This window comes from Loxodonta africana, chromosome 5, assembly GCF_030014295.1.
Source record: "Loxodonta africana isolate mLoxAfr1 chromosome 5, mLoxAfr1.hap2, whole genome shotgun sequence".
Lineage (NCBI taxonomy): Eukaryota > Metazoa > Chordata > Mammalia > Proboscidea > Elephantidae > Loxodonta > Loxodonta africana.
The window spans coordinates 146,094,480-146,114,223 of NC_087346.1; the positions used below are offsets into that span (position 1 = coordinate 146,094,480).

General features: G+C 37.7%; 1 protein-coding gene across 4 annotated transcripts in view; it reads left to right on the top strand.

Annotated features, from left to right (window-relative positions):
* The window catches only part of TAPT1 (transmembrane anterior posterior transformation 1), a 77,454-nt gene that overhangs the window by 40,828 nt on the left and 16,882 nt on the right, over window positions 1–19,744 (top strand). For 3 of the 4 annotated variants that reach the window (XM_010591369.2, XM_010591371.2, XM_064286055.1), the window contains 6 exons: window positions 3,293–3,455; window positions 7,671–7,806; window positions 9,908–10,005; window positions 10,207–10,276; window positions 17,241–17,321; window positions 18,093–18,202. In XM_010591369.2, coding sequence (XP_010589671.2) covers window positions 3,293–3,455; window positions 7,671–7,806; window positions 9,908–10,005; window positions 10,207–10,276; window positions 17,241–17,321; window positions 18,093–18,202 — 658 coding nt within the window. The remainder of the gene's footprint in view (window positions 1–3,292; window positions 3,456–7,670; window positions 7,807–9,907; window positions 10,006–10,206; window positions 10,277–17,240; window positions 17,322–18,092; window positions 18,203–19,744) is intronic. The other variant, XM_010591370.3, reaches the window with a different exon arrangement.

The following is a 19,744-nucleotide window of genomic DNA, read 5'->3' on the forward strand; positions in this document are numbered from 1 at the left end:
GTGTGTGTATGTTTGTTTATTTTTTTGCACAGTAATTTTTCCAAATGAAATCATAGTACAGTGATAAATTGTACAATGTTATGCTGAAAGAACCCTGGTGGCATAATGGTTAAGCACTCAGCTATTAATCGAAAGGTTGTCTGTTCAAACCGACCAGCTGCTCTCTGAGAGGGAGATGTGGCAGTCTGTTCCAGTAAAGATTTCAGCCTAGGAAACTCTATGGGGCAGTTCTGCTGTGTCATATGGAGTCGTTATGAGTTGGAATCATCCCAAGGGCACATAACAACAACATATTATATTTAAATACAAGAAATATTAAATTGTTCGTCCATTTAAGCTTTGAAGCTTTTTTAAAAAAAAGTGTAGGATGGTAGTTAAAGGCAAGTCTTCTGGAACCAGACTGCCTAGATCCATCACTTATTAACTGTATGACCACCACAGGCATGGTCTTAACTTCTCCTTGCCTCATCTGTAAAATGGGGTTATTTGAGAATAGTCTTTCTCATAGAGTTATTAGGAAAACTAATATGAATATGTGTAAAGTGTCTAGAACCATGAATTTTAGCATAAGGTGTTTCTACAACATTTCTGTTCTTTTTACAGCCTAGGTAAGATTAGATGAAAGATGTTTAAGCTTAATTTTTAAATTTTAATTTATTATCATCTTGGTCTAAAGTGTATGGTATTACATAATTTTAGGATATATGATTTAAGTGTTTGGTATATCTAATTTCTAACAACTAGCATTAAATGTTCCTTCAGATAAACTAGCACATTGCTCCTTTGTTATATGTTTATAAAGAAATACAGTTGGATACATACAAAAAAAGCCTTTTAGCTTGCAGATAGGATTGCTTTGACTGGGTTCGCTTAACTAAGTAGATGCTAGTCCAGTAAGGAAATCTCTAATTTTCTACTTTAATTAGTTATCAAAATCATTTCGGTAATTAACACAAATTAATTAAGACTTAGCACATTTTGGTTTCCTATCATTTTCTTTAATTCATAAAACATGACCTATAGTTTTTAACTATTTGTGAATTTCCTCTTTGGCTGAGTTGTGCTGACCTAAGGAGGCAGTGGGTGGTGTACAGGTGCAGTGTAAATGCCTCACGTTTTGTTTCCTGCCCGACCAACGGGGACGTGCAAGCATAGGCCAGGGTCTCAAGGGTGTTGAAAATGTTTCCTCTTACTGTTTGAATTAAAAATGTGTTTAGATGATCAAGCCCCAACTCTTGACAAATGTAATAACTCTTCCATTTTAAATCTTATATGAGTGTGTGCAGAGAATTCCCTTGATAGTTAAATAGCACTTGGCAGAGATCTGTAATCTGGGCTGGGTGTTTGGGAGATGGAAGATAAAAATGGGAGAAAAGGGCCAGAGTTGGCTTGGGAGAGAGAGGAAAGGTGCTGGAAAAGAGAAAGTCGAAGTGACAAAGAACTAATGATAGTTTTTGATAAACTCTGTCCTTGATGTAATTTTGCCCAAAACCCTAAATTCAGTTCCTAAGAATAATTTTACTTGGTTTATAGTACCCATCTCAAGATATGTGGTCTGATTTAGATTCTAGCCTGTCGCCCATTTAGACTCATTGGTTCATCCCAGTGTTTTTCCGTCTACATCTAGCCCTTCCTGGGCACAGTCTTCACAGAATTTCTCTCTTCTCAGGTCTTAGCTGTATCCCAGATTCTGTTGTAAACAGATCAGCCAAATTCATATTTAACTGAAAACATTGTGCATTATGCATTCTAGAAAATGAGAATGAGGTTATATGTCAGCTACTCACAGAGTTGTTACTGCATCACTGTTGAATTGTAAAGCAGTGTTTCAGGTGACAGTTCGCAAGACTTAAAGATTGTTGAACTCTACAAAGCTCTTTGGAAAAGAGCCCCTGATCTGAATGTGGACAAGCATTAGGAAAGAAAATAGGCAGCCACGGAATACCAGATAGATCAAATGCCAGTGGTTAACCAGAAAATGAGTTCACCTTTTATGCTTGTAGGAATATTGTTACAATTGGTAGAAATGAAGATATTCTGCAGTCCCCAAAGAAAATACTGAGGGCTTTTCATTGATTGCAGTACGTGTAGAAGCTACCGAAACAGGGGACCCAGCTTTTCTGTGTTGAGGGATCAGCCTGCAGTGGACCAGAGAAAGCCTCCTTCCTATTCTCGTCATTGGAATTTTAGACCCAGTGAAGAAGGTCTTAAATCACTTCTTTTCTAGTGTATTTTTCGCTGTGTCTTGTTAAAATTTTTCATTTTGCAATTTAAGTTTAGCTCTTTATACTGTGATCTCAGAAGGAAGGAATGATTCTTTTGCTCATATTAATTAGGAAAAAAATTTTTTTTCAACTCTTGTCACAGAGGGCTAATTTCCATAGTATAAAAGTTGTCCTGCAAATCAGTAAGAAAAAGATGTAAAGAGAGACTTCACAGGAAATATACAAGTTTTTCATGTAAAAAAAAGATGTTTAGTCTCCTAATAAGAGACCTCATATTGAAACTATGCTGGATACCATTTTTCACCAATGGGATTGACAGATATCCATAAGTTAATCAAACATAGTATTGATGCACACGGGCTGTAAGCTTTCTCATACATGGCTAGTGGAAGTGTAATTCATACATCCCCTACAGAGGACAGTTCAGCTATTTCTATCAAAATTTCAAGTGAAATTCCAATTCTAGGAATTTAGCCCACAGATATACTTTCATGTATGAGAAATAACATGCACATTGCATCATGGTTTGTAATTGCAAAAGACTGGAAACCTGTCAGTGTTCTGTGTGAAATGAATCATGGTGCATCTGCACAGTAGAATACCCCAGGCCCATAAAATGGGTACCTTATGAACCTACATGGAAAAATCTGTTATGTTGTTAAATAAAAAGAAGAGGTACCAGACACTGTGCATGGAATTCAACCGTTGTGTAAAAAGGGCTGATCATCAGGCTGCAGGGCTTTGTGATCAGGCTGCAGGCTTCTGTCATCATCATGGAAATCCATACCTGAACTCACTCCACCATCTGGTTATCAACAGTGAACAGCAGATGCCCGCCTCTGTGGCCACTTGTTAAGATTGTACATTTCTAATAATATTTTTTGTTTAACATATTTATATTCTGTACTTGAGCAGAAAATCTCATAGTGTCCTTTAGTATAACTTGTTAGTTTGAAGTTTTTTAAAGACCAGCCTAATTCTCATTATTACCTCTGAATGCTAGTGTATGTCCAGTAGGGATTATTTGAGAACGTATAAAGTGAAACTTTATTACTTCTGTATTTCAGGGACAGACGTTTGCTTCAGCCTGCCCAAGTGTGTGACATTTTGAAGGGTGTCATTTTGGTACTCTGCTATTTTATGATGCACTATGTGGACTACTCCATGATGTATCACCTAATTCGAGGGCAGTCTGTCATCAAGCTCTACATCATCTACAACATGCTTGAGGTAAGGGCTTCACTCAGCCTGGGTGGACAGCCTAGTCCACTACCTGCACAGGCTTGGTTTGTGGGCACAATGTCGTCTTCCAATGCAGACGGTGCCTGAGAGTTAGGAATTTTTGTTCTGCTTACTCTTGTAATGGTGCTTCTGGCCTTTACTGTGCATACAACCCTTGGGAACCTTAAAATGCGGGTTCTGATTCTAGGCCTGGAGAGTCTGTATTTCAGACAAGGTGGTACTGGGATATGCTTAGGGTAGCAGATCCTTAGGGTGTCATGTTTCCTCAAATGTGGAAGGAGGATGCCTGCAAGGAAGAAGGTGCCTAGACATATTTGGATCAGTACCTCTTGAAAATGTAAATTGTCACATATAGTACAATTTGTTTTGTAAATCTCTTGGAAACCTATACATACTTTTGGCCAGAGCTTTAAAAATTACGAAGAAAATGTTGTTTATGTATGTGTTTGCCATAACAGATTTACATTTTAAATCACATTGAATTTTTTTTTTTTTTTTTTTTTGTGCTTTAGATGACAGTTTACAGAGCAAATTAGCTTCTCATTAAACAATTAATACACATCATTGTGTCAACACTTTCCCTTCTCAACCTTGGGTTGCCCATCATTAGCTTTCCTGCCCCTCCTGCCTTCTCACCCTTGCCCCTGGTTTGGTGTGCCCACTTAGTCTCGTTTTGTTTTATGTTGTTAGGTGCCGTTGAGTCAATTCCTACTCATAGCGACCCTGTGCACAATAGAACGAAACACTGCCCGGTCCTGCGTCATCCTCACAATTGTTGCTATGCTTGAGCCCGTTGTTGTAGCCACTGTGTCAGTCCATCTCTTTGAGAGTCTTACTCTTTTGTGCTGATCTTCTACCAAGCATGATGTCCTTCTCCAGGGACTGATCCTTCCTGATAATAAGTCCGAAGTATGTGAGAGGTACTCTCACCATCCTTTGTTCTAAGGAGCATTCTGGTTGTACTTCTTCCAAGATAGATTGGTTCATTCTTTTGGCAGTCCATGGTATATTCGATATTCTTTGCCAGCACCACAACGCAAAGGCGTCCATTCTTCAATCTTTCTTATTCGTTGTCCGGCTTTCACATGCATATGGGGCGATTGAAAACACCATGGATTAGCTCGGGTGCACCTTAGTCCTCAAGGTGACATCTTTGCTTTTCAGCACTTCAAAGAGGTCTTTTACAGCAGATTTGCCCAATGCAGTGCATCTTTTGATTTCTTGACTGTTGTCTCCATGGGTGTTGTGGATCCGAGTGAAATGAAATCCTTTGTTTTATAGGCCTGTTTAATCTTTAACTGAAGGGTGAACCTCAGAAGTGACTTCAGTACTGAGTTAAAAGGATATCCACGGGCCATATTCTTGGGGCTTCTCCAGCCTCTGTCAGACCAGTAAGTCTGGTCTTTTTTTTTTTGAGTTACAGTTTTGTTCTACATTTATCTCCAGCTCTGTCCAAGACCCTCTATTGGGATCCTTGTCAGAGTAGTCGGTGGTGGTAGCTGAGCACCATTTGGTTGTGCTGGACTTGGTCTGGTGGAGGCTATGGTAGCTATGGTCCATTAGTCCTTTGGACTAGTCTTTCGCTTGTGTCTTTGGTTTTCTTCATTCTCTTTTGCTCCAGTTGAGGTGGGGCCAGTGGAGTATCTTAGATGGCCGCTCACAAACTTCTGAGACCCCAGACGCTACTCATCCAAGTAGGATGTAGAATTTTTTCTTTATAATTGTGTTATGCAGTTGAGCTAGATGTCCCCCAAGACCATCTGGGTCACCAACCCTCAGCCCAGTAATTTGGTTCCTCAGGGAGTTTGGATGTGTCTTCGAAGCGTCCATGACCTTGCCTTGATCAAATTGTGTCCTGTGTTAACTTTCACCAGTTACCACTTATCTTTTGTCTATTTAATGTTTTTCTCTCCCCATTTTTCCCCTCCCTTGTAACCATCAAAGATTGTTTCTTTCTGTGTATAAACCTTTTCATGAGTTTTTACACCAGTGGTCCCATCCAGTATTTTTCCTTCTGTGATTGACTTATTTCACTCAGCATAATGCACTCCAGATTCATCCATGTTGTGAGATGCTTCACAGATTCGTCATTGTTGTTTTTAGTTGCATAGTGTTCCATTGTGTGTATATACCATAGTTTTTTAATCAAAATTGCTTTGAAATTTTTACAAAGAGCAAATAAACATAAATTTCTTAAATTTCTCTAAGTACTTAACATTTTAATACGCTATATCCCACTTTAAAGCAGTCAGGGTATGAAAATCTGCATTTGTACAAAAACTAAATTGGGCAGTTGTACATTTACTTTACAAAAAAATTTCTTTGATTTATAGGAATCTTAATACATTTTTTTTTTTAATAGTAAGCTACCCTTGTAGGTTGTGTAATAGAATTTGAAATTCAAATTGCATTTTCCTGCACTACAGTGTTGGAGCCCTGGTGACACAGTGACTAAGAGCTCGGCTGCCAGCCAAGAAGTTCGGCAGTTTGATTCTACCAGCCACTCCTTGAAAACTCTACGGGGCAGTTCTGCTCTGTCCTATAGGGTCACTATGAGTTGGAATTGACTTGACAGCAACGGGTTTGGTTTGGGTTTTTTATATATACTACATTTTAAGGACACAAGTGAGGTCTGCCTATCTTTAAATTAGCCATGAGGCGGTTTTTCCTAGTGAGTGGGCAGGTGGGGTGGTATGGGCTGCCGGCCTTCCCACTTGAAGCTGCACTGGTGGTAGATGAGGACAGTCACCTCTGCACAGCAGCCGTGGAACTGGAGTCATGCTGGTTACTCCTAAATCCATAGAACGAGATGATTTAAGCCCATACCACAGCCTGCTGATTCTAGTCTCATTGTGCGTATACTTGCCTTGCCCGCCACTATGTGGGATGCAGAGGGGTGGATGTGGGGTGAAGTTTGTGGAGCTGAGTAGCAGGTTCTGCTCTGTCCTCCCTTCATAGAAACAAAAATATAGCCTCCCCTCATTCCTTCTGCTGTCTGAGGTGCTCTTCCTGCCGGTGCCTTACAAGTCTACTTTACAGCCTTTCCCTCTTAGGGGATGGCTGGCGACCAGGGCTTTCCCTGCCCCAAAGCTTAATATGTACCTCCTGACTTACAGAGCCCTCTAGAAGGTGGTATTATTATATCCAAGAATTGCTGATCAAAATGGTTTCAGTACTCCGTTTGCAGACTGCAGTTGATGATGTTGTTCAGGCATAGTGGGCAAAGAGCAGGCTATAGTCTAGAGACAGACTGCTTCAGATCAGACCCTGGCTGGCTCCATCACTGACTGCCTGGTTATCCCGGTCAGAGTTGCTGAATGTCTCTAAGCCTCAGTTTTCTCGTCTGTAAAATGGAGATACTAGGGTGATTATGAGGATCAGTGAGACAGTGCACAGCAAGGACCTAGCACAATGCCAGGCATGTGGTAAGAGCGCCATAAATGATAGCTCTTATTCAGTCATTCAGCACATATTTAATCAGCACGTCCTGCATGCCAGGACTATAAAAATACAGAAGTGAGTAAAGCAGATAGGGCCCCTGTTTCCATGGAAGTTCTGGTCTAGAGGTAGGAGATAGACAGTAAATAAGGAGATACTAGGAAGTGGTAAATACAATGATAAAAAAGAACTGGGTGGTGCAGTAGAGTCCATGGGAGCCAACAGAGGTTGGGTGGTCTGGGAAGACCTCTCTTCAAATGTGACATCCCAGCTGAATCCTGAATGATATGCCCTCCTTTTTGTGTGTGTGTGTCCCTTTTTATTTGTTGTACTATGTCCATGGAGACCGACACAGAACAAACAAATTTCAACTACCATTATTTATAAATATTAGGTATGAATACAGTGAGTCAAATAATATATTTGTCCTAAAGTATTTAAGTTTGAGTCTTCAGTTTGGATTTAAAGAGCTAAAACCAGAGGAATGATAATTTTTGATGTGCTCTCCTGTTTATTTTTGCCATGTTATAAGACTGTTCCTTGTTATAAACATACATAATTGGGTAAAGTCTAATTCAAATTCTACAAATTCTCTGAGTCAGAAAACAATGGAATATCAGTAAACAAAGGTCCCTGCTCCCTTGGAGCTTACTTTCTGGTGGGGATTTAAAAAATCACATCTCCAGTATTTGAAGTGGATCTGAATTTTAGTAATATATTTAAGTGGAATACGAAGAAACACCTTATTGAAATTTTTCTTTTTAGGTAGCTGATCGTCTATTTTCATCATTCGGGCAAGACATATTGGATGCTCTCTACTGGACGGCAACGGAGCCTAAAGAAAGAAAAAGAGCCCACATTGGGGTGATTCCTCACTTTTTCATGGCCGTTCTCTATGTCTGTATCCTTTTAGACTTAGCGAAAATTTCAGCAGTCAGTGCATATTCTACATAATTGTATTTGGCTAGCTGTTTCCCAGAGTTAGACCTGTATCTGTATATACATATTTAAGGAGCCCTGATGACACAACAATTAAGCACTTGGCTGCTAACAGAAAGGTTGGCGGTTCAAACCCACCCAGCGGCTCTACTGGAGAAAGACCTGTCAATCTGCTCCTGTAAAGATTACAGCCTGTAGGGCAGTTCTACTCTGTCGCATGGGGTCACTGTAAGTCGAAACTTGACTCGATGGCACCTGACAACAACATATGTATGTGTCTGTGTGTGTATATTAATCCTGAAGATTAATGTTGAAATGCCTGTTTTCTTTTGAGAAATTGGTTGTAATTGTAAATTAGTTTAAAGAGCCTCATGTTTGCATGACTGTTTAAACTACCACAAAACAATTTTAGCCTTGATGTAGCTGATTATAAGGAAGGATTTAAAAAATGAAAGGGTAGTGTGCATTTGTAAATAATTTATACTTAGATGGATTCATATGACTTTTTCATATTTACATTGAATTTTTCCTGAAATTATCTTTTAACCTAGGAATTCTTTGTTATAACCCTGGGCTTAAAATGTATAAATATAAATTAGAAGTAAAATTTTAAATTGGCTGGAGGGGAATTTGGGAGATTTTTCTCTCCGTGGTTTCAAGGTTTTCTTTTCTTGAGTATACGCTTCACTATATAAACAGTGTGGATACGCACGGGTATGTGCCCTTACGTATATGGACACACACACACATACCTACAGTTCACTTTTATGTGGGGTCACAGCTCATTCACAGGATCGTGTCATAGGATTTTTTTTCCATAACATTTCTGAAAGAATGACACTTCAGAGAAATTAGATTAATGCTTAGGAAGTTAAAGAACTAAGTGGGAAGATTTCTGTGAGAGTCAAAGCTTGTTACTGAGATAATGGAGTAAAACAGTTACCATTCTAGTATATAGTCCACTATTCCAAATGGAAACCTGGTGGCGTAGTGGCTAAGTGCTACAGCTGTTAACCAAGAGGTTGGCAGTTTGAATGTGCCAGGTGCTCCTTGTAAACTCTGTCCTATAGAGTCGCTATGAGTCGGAATTGACTCGATGACAGTGGTTTATTCCAAATGAGATATGACTGTGATTCTGCAGATCGTGGGTGTCCTCAGGGATGGCAGATGAGGAAGGATGTTAATTATCAGCTATTTCTTACTGTCTGACATCCCACGTCCCCTGAAGAACCAGAGGCGGAAATTACTTCCAGACTAACTTTTATTTTGTTCTTTTCCTTTTTAGAAGACAAATTACATTAATTCAGAAGCTGTTTTTCTAAGTCTCTTTTTTCAGCATTTACCATAATTTATTTCACTTATGTTACAAACTTTGAGGGCTAATTCCCCAAGCACTGCCAAGTGCTAGGGGTATACAAAAAACAAGACAACCTGTTCTGAAGCTACCCGCAGTAAATGTATGGATGCACAGAGGTTCATTTCTACTTTTGTTATTTCCATCTGGGTTGCGTATATTTTATTCTGTACCTTTATATCAACTATAGCTAATAGGGAAACCCCAGTGGCTTAGTGGTTAAGTGCTATGGCTTCTAACCAAAAGGCCGGCAGTTCAGATCCACCAGGCACTCCTTGGAAACTCTATGAGGCAGTTTTACTCTGTCCTGTAGGGTTACTACGAGTCTGAATCGACTTATCGGCAACAGGTTGGTTGGTTATAGCTAATAGGAAAATTATGTAGGTAACAAAATACTGTAAGACTTGATTTAGAAAACATAGTCATCTTTTTCCTCCATTATTCAGTTTCAAAACTTTTATACCAAACCCATTGCCGTCCAGTCACTTCCCACTGATAGTGACCCTATAGGACAAAGTAGAACTGCCCCAAAGGGTTTCCAAGGCTGTAATCTTTACCACAGAATGGCTGATGGATTCGAACTGCAGCCCTTTCAGTTAGCAGCTGAGCACTTAACCACTGCGCCATCAGGACTCCTTAAAATTTGTATATCTATTAATATAATATCAAAACAGACTTCAGTTTTTTCCTTAACACCACTTACTGCTAGTTTTGCATGCGATTCTTATAATGGTTCAAGCAACAACTCTCAATGTAGCTTTTAACTCACACAACAAGTCACTGCTTACTATCATGATGTCTAATAACGTAAGTATGAGATTTTATCTTAATTTTTGTAAATGTAAAAATACGTTTAAAAAAGTGGTCACTATAGCAAAAAATATTCTAAATGGGATAAAATTCTTTGATCTCTATGTTATTTATTCTCGAGGAAGAGTTAAGTTTTATATATAGCATGTCCATTTTTAAAAACTGCTATAAAGGTGATATTTTTGTTTACTGTTTCAGTTTGTTGAAATTAAAGGAAGTGTTTTCAAGAAGTTTGAAAAGAACAATCTCTTTCAGATGTCAAATAGCGGTACGTATGATTAGATTCTGGTTGCAGCTCTGCAGACTTAGTTTGCAGTTCTTTCTTAAACCCTCCTGTCACATTAGGGACCTGGTGGGGTAGCCGTTAAGAGCTCGGCTGCTAACCAGAAGGTTGGCAGTTCAAATTCACCAGCAGCTCCTTGGTAACCCTATGGGGGCAGTTCTACTCTGTCCTATAGGGTCACTATGAGTCAGAATCGGCTTGACGGCACCTAACAACAATGTCACATTTCTTGTGGGTCACTGTTTCTTTGACTTTTCTCGTCCGCTGTCAACATCTTTACTAGGCATCCTTATTAACTTTGGCTGTCGTCATCTCGGTATGTTTAAGATAATAAAAATTAGTACCTTTTATATAGCGCCTTACCGTCCTTTCAAAAGCTTCTCACTAATCCAGAAATTTCTCTGAAACAGATGATGTTATTCTTTTGAGAGATGTGGAAACTGAAACGCAAAGAAAGTAATTTGACTTCCCCAGGGTCACTCACATAGCTTCAAAGAGCAGCATTACAACTACAAATCCCAGGTTGTCTCTAAATTCTTAGCTTTTTCAGTTATATCTCACTGCCTCCTTGTAATGTAGGGAAGTGTGAAGGCACAGCATTGATCTCTGGAAACTTTATCTTGCATAATTATGAAATCAGAGTGACATAGTGCCCTGGTTCTCAAAGTGTCGTTCCTGGAACCCTGCAGAGCATCCCGGAGACCCTTTCAGGGAGTTGCAAGGTCAAAACTGTTCCCATAAGAATATGAGGATATGATTTGTCTTTCTCACCACGTTGACATTTGCATGGTGGGTGAGAAGCTGTGGTGACTTGGCTGGTACTTGATCGTGAATCAAAGCAGATGTAGGGGAGAGGGAGGACAGTTAAAGCCATTGAGTTGATAATGTCCTTGAGGTGGTGAGGGGACAACAAGGGAGAGAAGGTGGGGGCAACGACAAGAAGGAGATAAGAAGACAGATGGTTCAGAGAGAGCAGCTGTTCTCAGACTTTTGGGTCTCAGGACCCTTGTACATTCTTAAAAACTATGAAAGAAGTAGAAAAGTCTAATGAAAATCTGTTTTGAAAATAGTTTGGCCTCACACACACACACACACACACACACATACACACACACGCTAGGTCATCCGCTGAGAATGGCGGGGATTTGAGGAGAGAACAGAAACCTCTAGGAGAGTGGAGAGTGAATGGACTAGGGTAGGAGTCAGGACACTACTGCCTATGAATTGAATTGCCGCCTGTTTTTGTAAAGAAAGTTTTGCGGGAGCATGGCAACATCCATTTCTTTACACACCGCCTGTGGCTGCTTTTGCACTAAAACAGCAGAGTGGAATAGTTGTAACAGGAAAGCTAAATATGTTTACTGTCTAGTTCTTTACAGAAAGCGTTTGCTGATCCTTGGGCTAGGGTAGTGTGCGACTGTCAGACAGCGCAGAGGGCCCACTTGACGTTTGTAGCGATGGAGTCGTGATGTGTTTCCCTTCAGCCCCTTCACCCTCACTGAGGAGGTAGAGTGTACGTTTAACTGGGGTAAGGGTTTTGCCAGGCAAGGTTAAGGGAGACAGGAGCAAGGATACTAAAATTTAAAGCAGGAAAATGACCCTGGACAGGAATCTAAGCTTCGTATGGAATGAAGTGAGACAGTGAAAAAGTCTTAGGCAAGATCGATTGTGACTCCCAGTGGGGGCAAAGCGGTGAACCAGAGAGACTGGAAAAAAGCAGGTAGTATCAGACCAGAGAGTGAGATGCTTGAAACAGAGCTCAAGGAGGCATAGTTATTGGTAAAAATAGACCTAGGGTATGACTGTGAGGTAGAGTAGAGGGCAGGATTTTGGGAGAGAAGAAGTGAAGGAACTGAGAGCCAAGCTGAGGGAAGAATCAGGTACATGGATGTTCAGGTGATTGAGTATATGTGTTTATGTGTGCGTGTGTATTTTATAAATATAATTAGTATAACCTTAGTCCCGTTGACTAAGAAACGGCTTACATCTAGAAATCTGAAGAACTCAAGGAGATGTACAAATTTTTGTTCATAAGAGTATTACTTGCAATGTAATTCATAATTGGAAAAACCTCTTAAGATGATATTTTATTAGTAGTAATAAATTAGTAAATTTAATTATTGGTTTACTTATGATTTTTGATTTTAGTTATTAGATAAAATCGTAAGTCTATGAATTTAACATTAATAAAGTAATATTTTATAACAATTTTCAGTGACCTGGGGAAATACATGATATGTTGGGGAATAACATAATAGGCTATTTTTTTCTGGGTCTTGGGTTATTTATGTTTTTCTATCATTAGAAAAAAAATTCTAGGGAGGAATATGATAGTAGCATGCTATAACTTTTTTCTAGTGAGAAAGGAATTTTTTTTCTAGTGCTTAAAATGTTCTGAGACCTCAAAACTAGGTAAAGATAAAAACTAGGAGAAAAATAAGCTTTTTTAAATATAGCTTTGACATATAAAATATGAAATAATAAAAGAGGGTTGGATGCCATCGAGACAACTACAGACTCACTAATCTGTTGATCAGTGTTTTTATAGAGTGTGTCTCTGTCCACAGTGGAATTAAACTAGAAAAGCCCTAAGTATTTGAAAATTGAGCCCTAAGTATTTGAAATTTGAAAATTGAATAGCCCCTGAATCAAAGAATAAATCACAAAGGAAATTAGAAAGTTTTTGAACTGGATGGTAATAAAAACATGTCAATATTTGTTGATTTCCACTAAAGCAGTTCTTAAAAGGAAATGTAGAGTTTTAAATGTTTGTTTTAGGAGATTCGAAAGGCTTAAAGCTAAAGATACAAACTTTCACTTGAAGAAATTGTTGAAAGGTACAATTTAAACCCAAAATCATTAGAAGGAAAGAAACAACAAGGAGATAAACAATAGAGAAAATTAACAAAGCCAGTAGTTGGTTCTTTGAAACGAATTGTTGAAACCCCAAGCAGGACTAATAGATAAAGAAGAAGGGAGAAACACAGATTACTCAAATCAGAGATAAGAAGGAATATTACCACAGAGCTCACACACGTAAAAGATAATAGTGGAAGATAATGAGCTACTTTCAGCAAATAAATCCAGCAACATAGGTAAAATGAACAAATTCCTTGAAAAACACAATATACTAAAACTGATACAAGAAGAAATAGAAAATGTGAATACCACCATATCTGTTAAATAAATTGGATGTGTTATCAATAACCTTCCCATCAAAAAAAAGAAAAACAAAAAACCCCCAGATCTCTATTAAATAATACCAATCTTAAAATGAACAAGGAGAAATACTTCCCAGCTTGATGTATGAATCCAGCATAAACCTGATACCAAAAGCTAACAAAGGTATTGCAAGGAAAGAAATTATAGATAAATATCCCTCATGACATCAAAATCCTTAACTATTAACAAGTCAAATCCAGCAATATGTAAAAAAGGATAATACATTATGACCAAATGGAGTTTACCCCCAGGAATCGAAGATTGGTTTAATATTCGATAATCAATTTAATTGTACATATTTATATGATAAAAGGGAGGGAAACACGATCGTTTCAAGTCAAATTCAAGAAAGTATTTTACAAAATTTAACAGCCATTCCTGATAAAAATGATTAGCAAATTAGAAATAAAGGGAGCTCCCCCAAGCTGGTAAAGGACATCTACAAAACACTACAGCCTATATCATACATAATGCAGAAATATTGAATACGTTTCCCCTAAGATGGAGAACAAGTCACGGCGGGGGGTGCAAAGGAACTTTCTGGGGTGATGGAACAATTCTATGTATTAATTTGGGGTTGCCGACACAGGTTATCAGAACTCATTGAATTGCTCTTAAGATCTGTGCATTTTATTGTATGTAAATCTTACATCAATATTAAAAAAGAAAATAATGGCTTAGGAATATATTAAAAGGATATTTAGAATTATAGGAGATTTGAAAGCTAGGCAAGGGTTAAGAAGAACAAATGAAAAACTTTAAAGTCTAGATGGCTCTATGGGACAGCAGTGGACTGTGGATCTCAGAACTCTAAGGGGCTGTGGGTGCTGTGTCTTTCTGTGGTAGTATTCCCTCCTCCCAGGTGTGTGCTGCCAGGCCTGTGAATTGGAAATGAAAGAAGAGAGAAAGGGAAAAGCAAGAACGGGATTGAATTACAGAATTTTTTGTCAGCCTCAGTAATCAACCCTGGAATATACTGAGTCACCTCTAAGAATTTCAGTTGTTATAGAAATCGTATCTTTTATTAATTTATATGAATAACCTGCTCTGAGTAGGCATCAATTACACTCCTTATAGTTTAAGGGTGTCCTGTCATTATGTATAAGAGCTTGAAAAATGTGAGGAGGAGATCGTAAATGGTTTTTAGCCTTATCACCAGCACGTTGACCCCTATTTATTTCTTTTAAACAGGCCCCCAACCTTTTAGTTTAGAAAGATTAGGGATTCAATATTTGAGTTTTAAGAAAACTGAAAAGAATGGCATATTGATCAGGTAATGCATTTCAATTCAAAAGAAATTGGCAGTTTGTTTTGCTTAAAATGATTAGTTATCACCAAAAAAGTTTCTCTTTTTATTACAGGTAAAATATTATGTTACAATGCAGGGTGGCCTTGAACATAGAACTACCACCCCATTCTTTAGGTTTTAGGTTTACAAGAATGTAAAAGTCATATTATCATAAGGTAGCTTTTGAAGCGCATTTCCGGGTAAGGGAAAAACAAAATTAACCTCAGCAATTTTGTAAATATCACTAAAAGCTGCTGTTTACATACAGCCTGATGCTAAGTATATTGCCTCTTTTACACTATGGAGCTGCAAAATCAGAGCCAGCCACCAGGGGTGCTCACATACCAGCTATTTCTTTTCCTGTGACCTTTTTTCTCTTAGAAGTTGAGCTGTGAAATACATGGTATAAGGTTCAGTACCCTATCTGGTTTAATGTTGACAATGTAGTTTGGAAAAGGTAGTGTAAGTTTATCCCTGTCAGTTTATTAGCTGACTGTGCATTTTCTTTAGAAGAATTTCCTGAGGACACATGAGATGGAGTTTACTAGGAAAACCAGACCTGTAGCGGTTTATTCTTTTTTCCATTTTATTTGATATCATAAGCACCAGCTGACTACGGAACCCAGGGCTCTCTGATTTGCATCCTGAGATGAAAACTTGTACATAGTTTTTCATCCACAGATGATGTGACCTGTGCATTCGCAGGAGTTGTATTGATCTAAAGTAAGGTTCTAGCTCGTAATGACTTTAACATCCTTAACACAAGCCTGTGCAACTGCATTAAACTTGAGTGACTTGGAAATAAAATACCACTCATTTTACACTTAAAACATGATGATAACTATAATACGTTAAAGTGAATTCCAGTGAGTGGTAATGTAGCAGAGGAAAAGGAGCTTAATAATCTAAATATCAGGAATATGTTAAAAACATTAACCTAAGTACCAGTGTTTTTAGGCTACTTAATAAAAGTTACAGTAACGTTTCCATTTTGGCAGATTTTTTAAGATTTAATTAAGGGTTCATTCACAATCAAAACTCAGACTGTTCTGAAGATAACGATATGATTTAAATATTGTGTGGATTATGTTATTTAGTACATGTAATAGGTTATCACTATTAGAATCTGTTATTCTCACTATAATCAAAATTTCACTTCCCATACAAGATTTTATTTTATTATGGAAAAAATTTTTTTAGAATGTGGGTACACTTTAGAAAAACTCAAATTATAAGTCAAATCTAGGTTTCAAAAAAAATCCATGTAAAACATTTACATGAAAAAAAAAATGAAGTACAAGAATAAAACATGGTGATTTTTAAAAAAATATTTATGTAGCAGCCTCGTTTTCATAGTTACATTGATAAATGAGTCATTGAAATATATATTTGTTATTTAAGGTGTTACTTTTCTTTTTAATCTTTAAATTCACCGTTCTTCACATCCTTATATTCTAAAATTGCATTTGTCTACCAGGATTTATCCAGCACTCATCCGTCAGTTTCTTGTACCATGGTGACTTGTATGTTGCTGTGATGGTGGAAGCTATGCCACTGGTATTTCAAATACCAGCAGGGTCACCCATGGTGGACAGGTTTCAGCAGAGCCTCCAGACTAAGGCAGAATAGGAAGAAGGAACTAGCAATCTACCTCTAAAAATATTGGCCAGTGAAAACTTTATGAATATCAGTGGAACATTGTCTGGTATAGTGCTGGAAGATGAACCCCTCATGTTGGAAAGCACTCAAAATACTACTGGGGAAGAGCTGCCTCCTCAAAGGAGAGTAGACCTTAATGAGGTGGGTGGATCCATCAGCTTGGACCAGAAGTAATAGATGGTGCCCAACTACCACCATGACCTCCCTGACAGGAAACACAACAGAAAGTCCCTGACGGAGCAGAAGAGATAGCAGCTAGGATCACATAACAATGTGTATATAAATTTTTGTATGAGAAACTAACTTGAATTTAATTCATGGGAACTGAATTTCTCAATGTATCGTTAACTGAAATTCTGTAGAATTATTCAGAAAGCCGCATAAGTATGTGAGCTAAACAGATTAGACAAAGAAGTGTATTTGTTGCTAACCCTTCTTGTGTTTTACTCGTTGCTTCTATTTTTTCTTCTGTACAATGAAAATAGTTGTTCATTTTTTCCAGAGGTTTCTGGGGGAATCCGGTGACCTAGCCTAGGAAGACTGATGATTTGACTATTTTTTGAAATTTATAGAAAACTGGAATTTCCATGCTAGAATTAGTTTGACAAAAGAAGTCAGCAACTTAACCGGTGTAGCAGCATCTTATATGTGTAATAGTGTATTTATTTTACAGATATTTTATACACAGTATAATAATTTCGTAATGTTCTGACTAAAAGAAAGAACCACTATGGAGGCATTATGAAGGCATTATAGTACTTCTGTGATTTTTTTCCCCAGATATCAAGGAGCGGTTCACAAATTATGTGCTTTTGCTAATAGTGTGTCTAAGAAACATGGAACAATTTTCTTGGAATCCAGGTAACTAACTCTTAACGAATACAGTGTCTTGTAATTTTACTCTTGAACCAAAAATCATTCTTTTATATGGGCTGAAATAAATATTGCCGAAAGTCCAGAACTTCATTGTTTGGGAGTGGAAATGCCATTTTCCATAGAATTGATAGAATACATTCTCTGTGATATGCCACTGTGTTAGTCTCCTAGGGCTGCCATAACAAAATACCACAAAGTGGGTGGCTTTAAAGGACAGAATTTTGTTTTCTCACAGCTCTGTAGGCCAGAAGTTGAAATTCAGAACATCATCAGGGCCACGCTCTCCTTGTAGACTTGAGGGGAAGATATTCTTGTCTCTTTCAGCTTCTGTAGCCCCCAATGTTTCTTGGCGTTTCTAGGCTTGTAGAGGGACCTTCGCATGCTGTCTTCCCCTGTGTGTGTGATTCTGCATCCTTGTCCCCTTTTGTAAGACACCCCTCAGAAGGGATTAGGATTAGGATTCAACCTACTCCAAGATGATTTCATGAAGGCAGGGGCTCTGCTCATGCCCGGATGCCACACTTGTAGCAGTGCGTGGCACATAGAAAGTGTTGGATAAACATTTGTTTAATTTGTTAAACAAATGCCATCTTTTGATAAAGATTATAATGTTATGATAGCTCTATCATCCTTTATAGAAGATACTGTAGTTTTGCCTTCTGGAGAATTTCAGATTTCTGTGATTGCCTGTGGTACTGTGGAATCCATTCACATTAAGAGATTTAATTATCTTTCTTTTATTCCTGAACTTTGTAGATCATCTCTGGGTGTTATTTCCAGATGTCTGTATGGTGATTGCATCAGAAATTGCTGTGGACATTGTAAAACATGCTTTCATCACCAAGTTCAATGACATTACTGCTGATGTATGTATTTTAATAAGCAATTCAGTGTCTAAAGTTGACTTTTCCTCCTTAATATTAGAATACCAGGTTTAGGTTTGCTGCATCTATGTAGACAATAGATTACTACTGTTTTAAAGTCAAAAAACCCCATTGCTGAAAAGTTAGAATTACAATTTTAAATTTTTGAAAATTATTTTACTCCTGGAATTATTTTATTTCAGTATCAAAGAGTCCTAGTTCCATGTTCTTAGGTGACGTGTAGATCAGCCAGTAGTTGAGTTCAGAGCGTCAGTTAACTCAAGATCATTATTGTTATACTATCATAGTGTGTTCACTTAAAGTTTTTTAAATCACATTGTTTCTTAAAAAAAAAAAAAAAAATTAGACTATCAAAATTTTTCTCTCTGGGTATATTTACTTATTTTAGATTTTGTTTGGTGAAAATGTACACAGAAAAAACATAAACTAAGCAATTTCTACATGTACAGTGACATTGATTATATTTTTCAAGTTGTGCAACCATTCTCACTGTCCTTTTCCAAATTATTCCACCACGTTTAAGATGAACTCACTGTCCCCTAGGCGTCTCATCTAACCTTTCAAGTTGCTGTCTTCAATTTGATCACATGTAGATAATTCTTCAAAAGAGCATAGTGCTCAAGGTAGATATTCTTTACTCATTAAGCTCAACTATTGTTTGGTTTAAAGATGACTTCAGGGGATAGTTTAAGGTTTAAAGATTACTCAGGGCAGTAGTTTCAGGGGAGTGGAGAGGTTCCATCCAATCTGGCTAGTTTTCTAAATATATTTAAAAACTAAATTTTTTTCCTGTGATCATGAATAAGTTCCTGATAAGTTCTAGAAGACAAGATCCTCATATTTTTCTGGTGAAAATATTTGATGAAACATGACGAGATTTGTTTTATATTGTAGTCAGATATTCTGTAGACCTTCCGGAAATGGGTATGTGGCTGTAGGCTAATTGTATATAAAACGAAAGAGAGTCTCCTAGCACATTCCTCAGGCCTACCCCAGTCCCCAAATGGATATTAGTGTCAGTGTTTCTGGATTTTACTGGGTTGTGCTTTTACTAAGTCTTGTGGTACTTATTGTTTTATTTCACAAGGCAAAAAATGGAAATCTAATGCAGTTGCAACTGCTACAATGCAATTAATTGATTATGAGTTTCTGAAGGCTTTAATATATTTCAATAAAATATAATTTGGGACATTTTTGTAAAGCACTGGTAGAGTGATTTCCCCCTTTACTCTCTTCCTCGATGCAGAGTGATCCTCTTTTCATGGATCCATCTTCTCTGCATCTAAAGTAAAAATTCAGAGGCTTGATTCAGATGCTGAGGGAATTTTTTAGTGGAAATGACAATTTACAAGTACCTTCACGACTACTACATTTCCTCACTCAGGTCTATATCTTGCTTAGTATTTGTTTTTCTAAGAAGGCATTGTTGTGGTTTGATGTACAGTAATAATAATTTTTAAACTGTTCATCTGATTTAAAACATTTTAAATTATTTTGTGTATATTACACTTCTTAAAATAACCA